This window comes from Bombina bombina, chromosome 5 (assembly GCF_027579735.1).
Source record: "Bombina bombina isolate aBomBom1 chromosome 5, aBomBom1.pri, whole genome shotgun sequence".
Lineage (NCBI taxonomy): Eukaryota > Metazoa > Chordata > Amphibia > Anura > Bombinatoridae > Bombina > Bombina bombina.
Genome location: NC_069503.1, coordinates 485,075,150 through 485,090,006, shown reverse-complemented (window position 1 = coordinate 485,090,006; position 14,857 = coordinate 485,075,150). Strand labels below are relative to the sequence as shown.

Genomic DNA, 14,857 nt, shown 5'->3' with positions numbered 1-14,857 from the left:
GTGGAAAACAAACATTTTGGGTTAGTGGAAAGATTAAGGGCAGAATAGTATGAGTTTAAGATGAATTTGTAGTGAAGAAAGTCAGCTGAACTCCGAGATTTTCTCCAGTGTTGCTCAGCAGTACGGGAACATCTGCGAGTGTAGCGCAAATTAGCGCTCTTGCTCGCACGTTAACTTCCCTAAACTAAGGCTTTTTAAATGTGTTGGTTGCGCTCGTATTACAAGTTGAAAGTAAAAAGTTTGAACACGAGTGCTAACCTGATGCGTGCAAAAAGCCGAACATTGAATATTGTAAATGCGTTTGAGTATTCCCCTATAGACTTCAATGGAGCGTGAAAAGTGGGGAAAAAACCATAGCACCCTTACTCGTGCACTAACCTGACATGAACTATGAATATTTCACATTCCAATATTCCTCACATAGAATCATATGTTCTATTTATTATTAAATACACATTTTCTATAAATATCTATTTTTTTTATAAATATTTATCTATACATATAGATATATATTTATAAATAAGTAGGAATATCTATTCAAAAATACTTAGAACATATTCCCCTATGTGAAGAACATTGGAATGTGAAATATTTACAATCTTTTATTAATATTTTTAATATATCAAGAACTTGCATTGAAGATAGCAATTCTTCATGTGTGTTAACCTGAACGTGTTAGTCCTGAGTTGCGAACCCCAATTCGTATTGCTCATATTTTACATTCCTATGTTCTTCATGTAGAAAAGAATGTACTTTTTATTATTAAATATATATTTCTATATATATCTGATAATGTTAATGTAATATATATAACTATACATCTATAGGAATATATATACAGGTATAGGTATATATAGAAATATGTATTTGCAACAAAAAGAACATTGTTGTGTATGTGAAGAACAATTGAATGTGACATTTTCATAACTCCTGCCGGGTTAGCGTGTGAATATAGGTGCTTTTTCAATTTGTGTTCTACATTGTCTTCTATGGGGAGAATTTGTTAAAATGGTCACATTATTTTGTTAGAGTGTCAGGTTTCCCTTGCACGCAAACCTTTTACTTTCAACTTGACATGCTCAACAAGCTTCTTTCTAGCGAAGATAACTTGCGAGCGGGAGCATAAAATAGAGCACCATTCTTAATCTAGCCCATAATTAGGAAATCTCTGCATATGCTGGTTCCTTATAATGGCTTAATTTTTTCATGTCCATGTTCAATTAAGTAATTATTTCACCAAGGGACTCATTTTAGTTTGATTATCACCCATGAGGTTTGTATGACAGTCGTCCCAAAATAGAAACTCCTTTACAGATGATAAACTTGGATTATGTCTAGGTTTAGGGTTACCACTAGGGTTGGTGCTAGGGTTAGGGTTATTGCTAAGGTTGTTCTTACAGCTAAGTTTAAGATTACGGTTAGGAATGAGGTTACAGCTAGGATTGGGTTTACAGCTAGGGTTGTGGTTATAACTAGAGTTATGGTTATGGTTGAGGCAGTGACAGCGATGTCTATGAAATTGGTGCACAGCTGACACTTATATGGCTACATTGTTTCCATGGCAAAGTTGTGTCTGCTAAATTATGGCTGCTTCAGTATTGCTGTCTGGGCAACATTTGTGATGCAAAACCCTTGTTGGCATAGAGCGAGAAAAATCACTATGTTATTTCTAGATACACAAAAATAAGGTGTTTTGTGCTTTATGTAACTTCCTTCTGTACTTGTTTAGGGAATTTACAGCTTATTAAGGAGATTATAGATGAAGATCCCAATCAAGTAAATGCGGTTAATGCTGATGGAGCATCCCCTCTAATGATCGCCGCAGTAACAGGAAAACTGGAACTGGTGCAGCTTCTGGTTGACAAGAATGCAGACATCAATAAGCAGGACACTGTACATGCATGGACAGCTATGATGCAGGCCACTTACCACGGGTGAGCACTGTCGTACAGCTAATGTAAACATAAAATGCTCTAGTTAGTCAGACTATTTTATTTCAAACACATGATTAAAGTTGTACTCCGTTTTCCCCCTAGATTCGATTATGGTAGATGAGGCAGTCAGGAGCAGGCATATACACATATTCTTTTCTCACTAGCCTTATTCTCATCAAGAATAGGTCTGTAATAGATTCCAGGCAAAATCTGGTTTGCACCTTTTCCAATCATTCACTCCCTTTCCCGGCTAGCTAAGAATATGGTAGATGTGGCAATCATGAGCAGGCATATACACATATTCTTTTCTCACTATCCTTATTCTCATCAAGGATAGGTCTGTAATAGATTAAAGGCAAAATCTGGTTTGCACCTTTTCCAATCATTCAAATAAGGTTAATTAAAAAAAAATCTCTTTTCAAGAATGATGCTTTAATGCCAGTGTCACAGCTGCCACTATGGGCCGAATTATCATTGTGTGATCAGACATGATCCAATATTGCGGTGTCAATCAACCTGATCGTATTCGATCGGGTTGATTTCTGTCAATTTCTGTCTGCCGCCTCAGAGCAGGCGGACAGGTTATGAAGCAGCGGTCTTTAGACCGCTGCTTCATAACTTGTGTTTCCGGCGAGCCCAAAGGCTCGCCAGAAACACAGGGCATCAAGCTCCGTACATAGCTTGATAAATATGCCCCTTAATCACAGCCACTGTGGCTTAAACGTGGCCACAAAGGTTTATTTTTAAAAAACTAAATCATTTAGTAATTAAAAGAAAAATTGTAATATCAGGAACTGTAGTAATCATTTTGTTTTGCTGTTGTTCTTTTAGCAACAAAGAAGTTGTAATCTATCTGCTAAATCAAGGAGCTGACGTCAGTCTTCGTGCAAAAAATGGATACACTGCATTTGATCTCGTAATGCTGATTAATGATCCAGGTTTGGAAATACGTTTTGTTTCTAAAAAGAAGTGGGACACTTTGTCTTGTCACTGCGCTATCTGTATAACTTTTATACAGAGTTAAAATATATGTGTGTTCATATTATGCTTGAAAAGGTTAAGTTAAAGGACCATTCAAAGTGAAAGTTAATCCTAGCGTTTATGAAATGCTAGGATTGACCATTGGGACAATTGAAGGGGACTCTCAGTCATCTAGTATAAAATACTTCATGCTGAAAGCTCCTTTATTTGTTTGTAGCGTTTGTCGCACTGAGCTGCTAAGGCAGCCCACGGCAGAACACTGTATGGCTGAGAGGTGACATTTTCACCTCTTAGCCAATAGCCGTGCAGGAAATCCAGCTTGGAGCCTTGTGACGCCGGATTTCCCGCACAGCTATTTGCTAAGAGGTGGAAACGCTTGAAACAAATAAAGGAGCTTTCAGCATGAAGTATTTTATACTTCATGACTAAAAGTCCCCTTTATTTGTTCAAATGGTCAATCCTAGCGTTTCACAAACGCTAGGATTGACTTTCACTTTAATACAGTAGAATTGCACAGACAACAAATGCACAATAAGAAGATAATGCCATAGCACTTTCTCTGAATTTCATAGGAGCAGTAGATTTTTTTCTGCTAAGTTTAAAATTTCTTCCATTTGATGGCCCCTGTATCATGTGATAGCCAATTAATCACAGACTCATGTATGTATACACTTTTAACACTTGCACGTGCCCAGTAGGGTCTGGTGCTTCAGTGTAAATATAAAAAGATTGCTCACAATTTGATAACATAAGTAACTTGGATTTTTTTAAATTGTCTGCTCAATCTGAATCATAAAAGAAAAATGTTTGACTTGTGTCCCTTTAAAGTTGTTTATTTTGATTTTGAAACTAATAGGAATTGCTCAACTGGTACAGCAGATTTTCAAAAGCATAAGTATTGAAACTTCACTTTTGTTGTTGGCCAATCTTGACCCCTCCCCCCCAAAAAAATAATATTTCTTTCATTAGGTGGTGAGAGTCCACAAGTCATTACTCCTGGAATACAACTCCTAGCCACTAGGAGGAGGCAAAGACACCCACAACTTCACAAGCTTTTCATCCCTCTCACCTTCTGATATCCTATTCTTAATCTTTGCCTTTCATGAGAAAGTTGTAGAAATTGAACATTGCATCACAATGTAATTGAGGATATTTCATGCACTCAAATAGCCTGCAGGCTATTAGCAGGTACATACATGATACATGTTTTGTACATCATAGCAAGGGGACATTTATATATCACAGTCACTGTATTAAATATATATTGAGGGCAATGTATATATCAGACTAATTCTCTATATGTTACTAATGTTATACTAGTTTTTCCCTCACATATTTATTGTTACTAATTTGTTATGGGTAGGGTGACCATATTGCCGCTTTAAAGAGGGGCACATATGAAAAATACATATGTCAGGGTTCTGAGACAAAACCTTTTTTAAACAGCCCTGACATATGTGTTTTTCATATGTGTCCCTTTTTAAAGCGGCAATATGGTCACTATAGTTATGGGAGCAAACTTTGACATTTTCTCTGACTTTCTAGCCAATCTTTTTTCTGCGCCAAAAGCTGTCTCCTTGCACTGCAGCAAAGAATCTGCAGCTTCGGCATTAACAATTTCTCAGTGAAGCTTTCAGCTGTGCTACAGAGGCACGCTTGCTTGCTCCAGATAAGTTTCTAGCGCAGTAAGGTTCTATCTCCAGTGTCGGCATTAACAATTTCTCAGTGAAGTTTTCAACTGTGCTGCAGATGCTCGCTTGCTTGCTCCAGATAAGTTTCTAGCGCAGTAAGGTTCTATCTCCAGTGTCAGCATTAACATTTTCTCAGTGAAGTTTTCAGCCGCAATGTAAAGAGTCGCACACTTGCTTCAGAAAATTCTCATTATGTTAAGTCTGCTTTTAGTTTATGCAGCAGCTCGGCAGCGCGAGTTATGTTTTCAAGCGACACTTTTTTTCCCCCACTTCCCTTCTCCAGCATAGTTCTTTCCATTAACATTTTCTTTTTCTCTCAGCCCATGACATGGAACCTAGGAAGTGTTATTTCCGGTTCTAGTTTTTAGAATAAGATCAAGGATTTTATTCCAATTTGTTCCCAAGAAAGAGGGAACTTTTATAGCCTATTTTGGATTTCAAATCAGACTTCTCAGAGTGCCTTCCTTTAAGATGGATGCTGTTTGGTCCATTTTACCCTAGTTCATTATGGTTAATTTCTGTTGACAATAGATTTGAAGGATGTTTTCCTTCATATTCCTACCACCAGTTCCTAAAGCTTGTCATTCTAGACAGATGCTTTCTGTTTGTATATTGCTCCCAATCTTTTTGCATAGGTTCTGGGAACTTCTTTGTCAATAATAAGGCCTCAGGGTATTTTAGTGGTCCCATTTATGGAGACTATATTTTCGCTTTAGCTGTATTTTAACAACAGTTTCCTGCTGTTTTTCATAGACATGGTAGGAGAATAAAGTTCTCATTAATTACGAGTTTTGTTTCTGAAATTCTTTGTAGACTGTACCATGTGACTTTTTCTTACGGATCAATGCAGATCCAAGTTCAAACAGCTTGTTCATTCTTCCATTATTTGTTCTTTGTATGGAAACGTTGCATGAATGGTGTAAGGTGTATAATCCCACGGGGGGTGTCAGCGCAGGCCAAAGCCTGGGGCCTAGTGTACCACCTGAGGCATATGTAGATTATCTGATAAGGGCCTCTTAGAATGACTCAGACCACGCAGCATTATGATCGAAAGCCAATTCTGTTTATTGCACAGTGCAAGCCTTTCTTATAGTGACATACAGGGTTAAGGGGATGACACGTTAGGACCGCGTCATCTTACACAGTTATACAGAGCAATTTACAAGGAAAAACTGGAACATGAGTTTCTCATAACAATATTTACAGAGTCATAACAAACTACCATCTGCAGAGACAACCGAGTGTCTAAAGCCTCTTGTTTACATTATCTTATTCTATCTTACTTCTAGGCATTAGGCCAGGGTACATTGGCAAGGCCGAATAGCTAAAGAAACTCATAACATGCATATAATTCTCACTGCATAATACCCCAGTATAATAAAGTCTATTCATTACAAGATGGCTGCGAAGAACAAGATGGCTGCCATCAGGTTCATATTACCCCTAACATACCATCCTTTTATTCTAACAGAATAACATAAAAATAGACAGGCATAGAAAATTAGTAAAGCCTTATATTATGGTAACAGAACTCTATAAGAATACTAAAGAGAAAAATATTCGCATGTCGTGATATACTTTTATAGGCTAATTGTCACTGCATATAGGTACAGTCCCTCCAATACTTTCCATCTATCCTCCAGCCCTCCCAAAACTACCGGTCTACCAGCACAGAGACCCAACCAGCCCCCCATCTACCCCCAAACAACGCTGCATCTTCTATCTCTCCACCTGCATTGCTAGCACCCCCCAATATGTCCAACAGTTCCTTTTCCACAGTAAAGCATGACATAGCAACAGCACAACTGTCTCTAGGTGGCCTCTGATCACTTTAAGAACAGTCTTTGTCCATTTGAGAGCGCTGCACCTTGACACTTTGCTATAATACAGTTCTCCAACAGTTAATTTGCAGTAGGGGTGCTTATCCACGGTTCTTCCGCAGGGAGATACTGGAAATCTGATGGTTTGTTCATGGGGTAGACAAGGCAACCAGTGGATACCCATGGCAAGCAGACACTCGAGTCACAGGGAGTCTAGGAAGCAAACAGAAACAGTACAGGATGAGTACACACCGCAATACAATCACAATTATGTCCAAATAAAACGTCACTTTCATCCTATGTCATTTAAAATCAAACAAAACATTGTTGATATATAATACAACCTAAATACATTGACATTTCTCAGAGAATAATTTACAACTTCTCTATACACTTTTAAATGATACTTCATGAATACTACGCAAGTGAAAACCTGTCAGACTTCCTCAAGGGCCTGAATGTTTATGCTAAAACTTATGCTAAGGCCTGCCCTGTAGTAAGAATGGAAAAAAAAAACAGTCAATGAAAATAAATGAATTTCTTTACAATATCACTTTGAACTTCTAAAAAATAAAAGAACCTTGTGTTGCTTTATTCTGGATGGCTGCTATCTATAATGCTTATAATTCTCCAACCTAAATTCTCTCACACTCCTATATGAGGAAAGCATACAAACAGAACATCATTTAAAACTACAAGCTCTTTTAAAGGTAAACACATCTTTATGGTAAGAATTACTCTCTTTGACAAACATCAGGAATGACCAAATTCACTTTGCAGATACCATACTAATTAAAAAAAGGGAAAAAAATACCTTTGCTTTCATAAACTATAATTATGCTATTCCCTGAAACATTTCTCTGTATATTTACTATAAACTTCTAGCTTAGACGTGTCCTCCTTATGTTCTAAAGGGTGAAGGGTCTAAAATATTATGCTATGTTGCAGCATTTTCCTTGAACATATTTTCTTATACTCAGTGGGCCATTCAATAGGGTACAATACTGCAAAGTTCACAGTTACCTTTATCTAAAAAGTTACTATGTTAAGCACATAAACTACAATGTGCACTAATACCAATGAAGCATATGATTTCTTATACCAAATATGATCAATAAAAATAAAACAAATACAAGAAAATACAAAACAAGCAATATAAGGAATGGAGTTAAAACAATACTCCCCAAATTTAATTGGTTGATCCTGTAACAGCATAACAGGACTTCCATATCGAGCGGTAAGGCACAGTCCAGAGAAGGATAGTCTTTATGTCCTGAAGACACACATCAGAGAAAACAGTCATGGATTACCCACAGTCCAGTTCTGGGGCTGGTACCAGCATGCAAAGCAAAGAATGGATCCAAAGATAGTTCAGTAACTTTTTTTTACTGCAGTATGATGGTTAAAACAAGCTTGACAAAAGGTCTTTCATCTTTATCTTTTCTTTCTTTAAAGGTTTACTTGCTTTCAATCTTTAATCTTTTGAAGAGTGCACTTATGGAATTTTGCCTGTACAGATTTTACCTAAATATGGAAACTCAAAAATAATTCAGTTAGTGTGTTTCAATCTCTGAAGACAGCATACTCTCATCCTGCAAATACAAATATAGTGTTAAGAACCACATAGAAAAATAAAACATTTTAGGCATCTGAAATTAACACAATAACATTGTACGAGGAGATTCAAAACGTTTTAGGTTCACCTCCTAAAAATAATCACCTCCATTACATAAAGATATTCATCAATACTCATCAATACTTCCCCCATGTTTGCGTAAAACATCTCATGTGACACGCAAACATAAGATAACAAGAAACTAAACGATAAATCATGCACTCCACTCATGCAGAGACAATTCTCAATAGCAAGCAAAATGAAATACACTTCACAATTCAATATGCCGTCCATACAGCACGCTTCCACAACAGAGAAAAACATAACAAACAATGAAAACCAATCGTTCTTGTCTTACACAAAACGAAACATTAGCTGCTGACACAAATTTCAAACAACCACAATTAACTTAGAATGCAACACATATTCTGACATTCGCTGAAATGCAACACACTCAGAACATGACAAACAATTAAAAACATCCACTATGTACAAAACTTTAATATCACACAAAGAAAGCAATCACAGCAGATGCCCAAGAAACTTAAGTTGCAGATTGCACAAATAAAATTGCGCTTATTTGGGAAAGATCAGATAACCACAGTAGCCACTGTTAAAGGGACATTCTAGGATAAATGAAAATTCATTATTCAGATAGGACTTTTAATTTTAACCAACCTTCCTAGATTAAACCAAACATAGGTAGGCTTATATGCTAATTTTTTAAACCTTTGAGGACTGCCTCTTATCACAGGCTGTATAAATCTCATTACAACACCAAGAGACAGAATACACGTAAGCCATATAAATAAAACCAAAACTGTGAACAGATAAATTAGCTAGTTATATAAATGCAGTAGAATCAGATAAACTGTGCATCATTTGTTTTAGGGGTATTTATTTCTAGACACCTTATAGACCACGGCTTAACTGTTAAGCAGCAATCAAAGTCATTGCAATAATAGTGGTAGACTAGTTAATAACCAAATAACTATATATTTTAAAGTGTCACTGATATCACTTCATTAAATAATATCTCATTTATTTATTGAACGCAGTGGGGGTTATTTTAAATAACAAAGAGTTATATCTGTGAGATACAGTTTGACAGCCACAGAAATAAAATTATCATTTTTAAGCTATATTCTATGACAGAATATAATATAAATACTTGTTTCTTTGTAGTGAGCAATTTATAGTTATCATTTTTTATAACATAGAACACCAGTACTGCCGCTTTAAATGTACAGTGCAAATTGTTCTCTCTGTAACAAAGCCAAACACAAGAGAGAAACTTCTTTTCTTTTTTTTTTTAAAGAAAACCAAAACATGCACAGTGTTATCAGTCTTTCTCAAGGATAGTGAGGCAAGCTCAAAGTTTCATTTTTACTTAAAGGAGAAAACACTGTTTACTGCTTAAAAATATAAAATTCACACTAAAACTTGATAAATGCTAATTAGTTTAACCACAACAAAATTATTGGATTTAACGTTGTATATAATTTGATATTCCCCATTCTGCAGCTCTCCAGCCAAATATAACAACCGCATATAACACAAAAAAAATAAGCTTTCTGAAAAAGAAATACTAATACAATTTCCCCTTTAAATTAATCCCAATGATCCTTATAATAAAAAAATGTATACTGACGTTCATTAAATAGCCTAAACAAGCATAAGCAGCATAAGAACGCACTCACAGTGGGATGCAGGCTAATTAAAGGGACATTTTAACCAAACGCAAAAATAATCTTTAATTGAAACTGCTAACACAGTGAAATGTACTAGTGTTAGGCTTACAGTAAACCTCATCGTCTTTTATGTAAATATTCCCTTAAATTCTCAGATGTTATACCAGTTTTCCTGTATCCCTTTAAATATTTTCTCTCCTGTTTTTTCTGGGTTTTTTTTTTCTTTTCTGTCCTCTAGTCTCACGGATCCCTCCACTAAAATTGTAGACAACTTATCACTTCAGTTTGCATTACAGAGAGAATTAAGTTATGCTGCAAAAAAATATCTGCTATCTGAACAGCAAATTTAAAATAAATATATACAAAGAAAGGTCTCTAAAAATATATTTAGCAAACTACTAATACAGGGTTATTGCACTGGTTCTTTAAATAATAAAATGACAATTTTCTATTGCTCCATCTACGCACTGAGCTCTGATTTTCCAGACAAATATAAGATAATATGCCGCTTGTATAACAAGTCATGGACAATACATTAATAGCAACACCTTGTTACAGTGAACCGTCCCTTTAAGGACTAACCATTCATCACGCAAATTACATATGTATATCCTAACCATAATTTAGGCTGCTTGTATGATTTACCACACCAATTTCACCTCTGTACTGTAGCATGACCTGCAGATTAATTTACTTGCAACAAAAACGGACGCCCTTTTAGAAAAACTTTCAATTACAGCCTATAAATATATTTCATTGTGTGCACCCACGCCGTGCACAGACCTTACAAATACAACATACGTTAACCCATTAATCATACCAGAAACAGTTTCATATTTACCAGAGCGTGACAAAAAATCCCACACCATCGCACTTTCAAAGCCGTTACTTCACTTGCAAAAACAATATCATATCTTTACATGCCGAACAACAATTATCACTTAAAACTAAAACTGCATATGAATACCACATACTTACAAAATATCTTCTTAAAACGTCTGATTTCCCAACAGAGAAACATAAGGAAACATTATTACGATACAGACACACAAGTTCATTTCATCTCGCATACCAAAGATTCACTCCCTTTTTTCCTTTCTCAGAAAAGCATCTATTTCATAGCGTACGACATACATACATATATATATATATATATATATATATATATATATATATATATAAAAAACACTAGATTAACTTTTCACCATGTCCACAATGTATTTTTTTTCTTTCCGATTCCACGCAAAATGGCCATTTTTTTGCCTGGAATGGGATAATCATTCTCAAATAATACATTCTGTTTTTGGTTTAAAGCAAATCTGTTACACTCATACCACAGTGAGAACCTACAGACCATCACACATTATGCATCTCAATATACAAAATTTCATTTTTGTTACTGCAAGCAAACAAAAAAAAATCTTACAAACGGAGACAGGATTTCTTTTCTCTCTTTTTTTTTTTTCTTCTGAGCTATGTGCGCGCTCAGTGGTGGCCCCCCTTCTTTGCCTGCTACATTCTTTAACACAGAGATTTCTCTATTTATCAAACAGCAGTACTTACTGACAGTGTTTTATAAAAAATATTTCTGTCTTTTGCAGAAACTATTAACTCTTCTTTTCTTTTACCTTATACATGTAATTTTCTCTGTGCAATCTTATCTATGAGCAGTTCCCCTTTCTCAATACAATAATAGCCACAATAATAACATGCACAGCCACTTAATATTTTCTACGCACAGCATAATTTTATATAGCAGCAACACAAATAACCAAAGCAAAGCAAGCATCAGATATCAACATGAGCTTCAGGTGGGTAGCAAAACTCTATTATGGGAATGAATATGGGAAACTTCAACACACGTGAGACTCACTCACTCTGCCAAGTTCACCTGGAGTAGCTTATCTTAAAAGCTCCCCGTCAACTGGCATACATATATTACTTGCGCGCTTATCACCGACAGGACTCACAATACCTGTCGTGTCCCATCACAGGACTCCACACCTGTCTGGAGGGGTATCACAACTGCCGGCAGGACTATAACCTCCGCAAACCTGTGCTTCAACCACAGGAACCCCTTTAACCTTATATCATTATCATATATTACACCCTTTTTTTTTTCTTTTTTTTTTAAAAAAACACAAACAACTAAATTAAGGTTCAGATTCACAGAAGGAAAGCATGGTAAAAGCACTCATACTTACGCACTGCGAATCCCACAAACTGCCACCAAGAATTGTAAGGTGTATAATCCCACGGGGGGGTGTCAGCGCAGGCCAAAGCCTGGGGCCTAGTGTACCACCTGAGGCATATGTAGATTATCTGATAAGGGCCCCTTAGAATGACTCAGACCACGCAGCATTATGATCGAAAGCCAATTCTGTTTATTGCACAGTGCAAGCCTTTCTTATAGTGACATACAGGGTTAAGGGGATGACACGTTAGGACCGCGTCATCTTACACAGTTATACAGAGCAATTTACAAGGAAAAACTGGAACATGAGTTTCTCATAACAATATTTACAGAGTCATAACAAACTACCATCTGCAGAGACAACCGAGTGTCTAAAGCCTCTTGTTTACATTATCTTATTCTATCTTACTTCTAGGCATTAGGCCAGGGTACATTGGCAAGGCCGAATAGCTAAAGAAACTCATAACATGCATATAATTCTCACTGCATAATACCCCAGTATAATAAAGTCTATTCATTACAAGATGGCTGCGAAGAACAAGATGGCTGCCATCAGGTTCATATTACCCCTAACAAATGGTTTCACCATTAGATTTGTTTTCCCCTTTGCATGTTCTATATCAGCCTTTTCAATTTGGCTTGCTAATACCAAATTGCAGAGATTACATTCTATTTTCTTAGTAGTATTTTTGGACTTCACTATAAAACAGTCTCTGTTCTAGTAGTTTATTCACTACTCCAGTCTTCTGGGGGCATTCTTTATATGTCCCTCTTTGATTATAATTTATACTGATGCCAGTCTCTCGAGTTAGAGTGCAGTCTGGGAGCTATGGAAAATGCAAGGAGTGGGTTTCCTCAGGAGGCGAGGTTAACAATAAACTTTGTGCAATCTTCTAGATTCTCAGACTGGGGGGTAGATTTATCAAATGTCGGGTGGACATGATCCACTGTAGAGGCATTTATCATTGCACAAGCAATTCTGGTGAAATGCTTGTGCAATGCTGCCCTCTGCACATTCGGCCGCTAGCAGGGGTATCAATCATTCTGATCGTATCCGATTGGGATGATTGCTGTCCATCACCTCAGAGGTGGCGGATGAGTTAAGGAGCAGCAGTTTTACGATCACTGCTTCTTAAGTGTCAGGGTGCCAGGAATCGAACCGAGTCAGGAGCCAAAGCGAGTAGTCAGATGAGCCGGAATCAGGAACAAGGAGAACAGTAGAGTCAGGAACAAGCCAGGGATCAGGAACCAGGAGGGACGTCAGACAGCCAGGTAATACACAGGAACTGGAACTCTCACAAACAGGTCTGAGACAATGCAAGGGCAAAGCATACTGAACAGAGGCCCTTTAAATAATAAGTGATGACATCACAATTCTGAGACTGCAACCTGTCTCACATGGATGATGTACACCAGTCTGGCCATAAAAGGGCATGCAGGAAATGAGCAGCATCACACACTATGCACCAGAGTCAGCAAGAGAGGTGAGTAAAATGGCTGCCAGCAGCACATGGCAAACAAAGCAGGGAAAAAACCCTGACAGTACCCTCCCCTCAATGACCCCTCCTCCGAGGGAGGACAAAAGGCTTATTGGGGAAACGGGCATGGAAGGCACGGAGGAGGGCAGGAGCATGAACATCAGAGGAGGAAACCCATGAACGCTCCTCCGGACCGTAACCCCTCCAGTGAACCAAATACTGTACGCGGCCCCTGGACATACGAGAGTCAATAATGCTGCTGACCTCATATTCTTCATGGTTGTCAACAAAGATAGGACGGGGACGAGGCAACACAGTGTTAAACCGATTACAAACCAATGGTTTCAAGAGGGAGACATGAAAAACATTGGAGATGCACATTGCAGGAGGAAGGTCAAGAGCGTAGGCCACAGGATTGACAAGTCGGAGTATTCGAAAAGGACCAACATAAGGAGGAGCCAGTTTATTGGAAGGCACATGAAAGTTTAAGTTGCGGGAAGACAGCCAAACCCTGTCACCAACCTGGTAGGAAGGCGCGGGCAGACGCCTACGATCAGCCTGGAACTTTTGGCGCTGCATAGAACGATGAAGGCAATCCTGAATCTGCACCCAACGGAGTTGCCAGAGATGCTCCTCCAAAGCCGGAATACTCTGAGACATTAATGAATCGGGCAACAAGGATGGTTGAAACCCATAATTCGCCATGAACGAGATAACTTGGAGGAAGCATTAATAGCACTATTAGGAGCAAACTCTGCCCAAGGTAACAGTTCAGAGCAATTAATGTGGTTAACTGAAACATAGCAATTAAGGAACTGTTCCAGAGCTTGATTAGACCGTTCCACAGCCCCATTGGATTGAGGGTGATATGCCAGGGAGAAGGAAAGCTTAATACCCATTTGAGCACAAAAGGAACGCCAAAATCTGGAGACAAACTGGCTACCCTGGTCCAACACTATCTCCTTGGGTAACCCATGTAAACGGAAGACCTCCCGGGCAAAAATTGAAGCAAGCTCCTGAGCGGTAGGCAGCTTCTTCAAGGGAATGCAATGTGACATTTTAGAAAAACGGTCAACCACAATAAGGATAACAGTATTGCCATTGGACAATGAAGTCCATAGAAAGATGTGTCCAAGGACACTCACCATTAGCTATAGGTTGAAGAAGACCCACAGGAAGGAATCGAGGAGTCTTATTCTGTGCACAAACTGAGCAGGAGGCAACATACGCAGCAACATCAGAACGAAGACCTGGCCACCAGAATTGTTGAGTGACAGACCAAATTATTTGATTCTTGCCTGGGTGACCTGCGGCTTTAGGATAGTGGTAAGTGTGCAAAAGTTTAGTTCGAAGATTCTCAGGAACAAAACACTTACCACTAGGTTTCTCAGGAGGTGCATTGGTTTGTACAGCCAGGATCTCCTCCCCAAAGGGAGAAGTCAAATTAGTACGT

General features: G+C 37.8%; 1 protein-coding gene across 1 annotated transcript in view; it reads left to right on the top strand.

Moving 5' to 3' along the window:
• ANKS6 (ankyrin repeat and sterile alpha motif domain containing 6) overlaps positions 1–14,857 on the top strand; it is a 205,582-nt gene that overhangs the window by 88,873 nt on the left and 101,852 nt on the right. The window contains exons 4-5 of the mRNA XM_053714399.1: positions 1,730–1,934; positions 2,766–2,872. Of these exons, the coding sequence (XP_053570374.1) occupies positions 1,730–1,934; positions 2,766–2,872 (312 nt within the window). The remainder of the gene's footprint in view (positions 1–1,729; positions 1,935–2,765; positions 2,873–14,857) is intronic.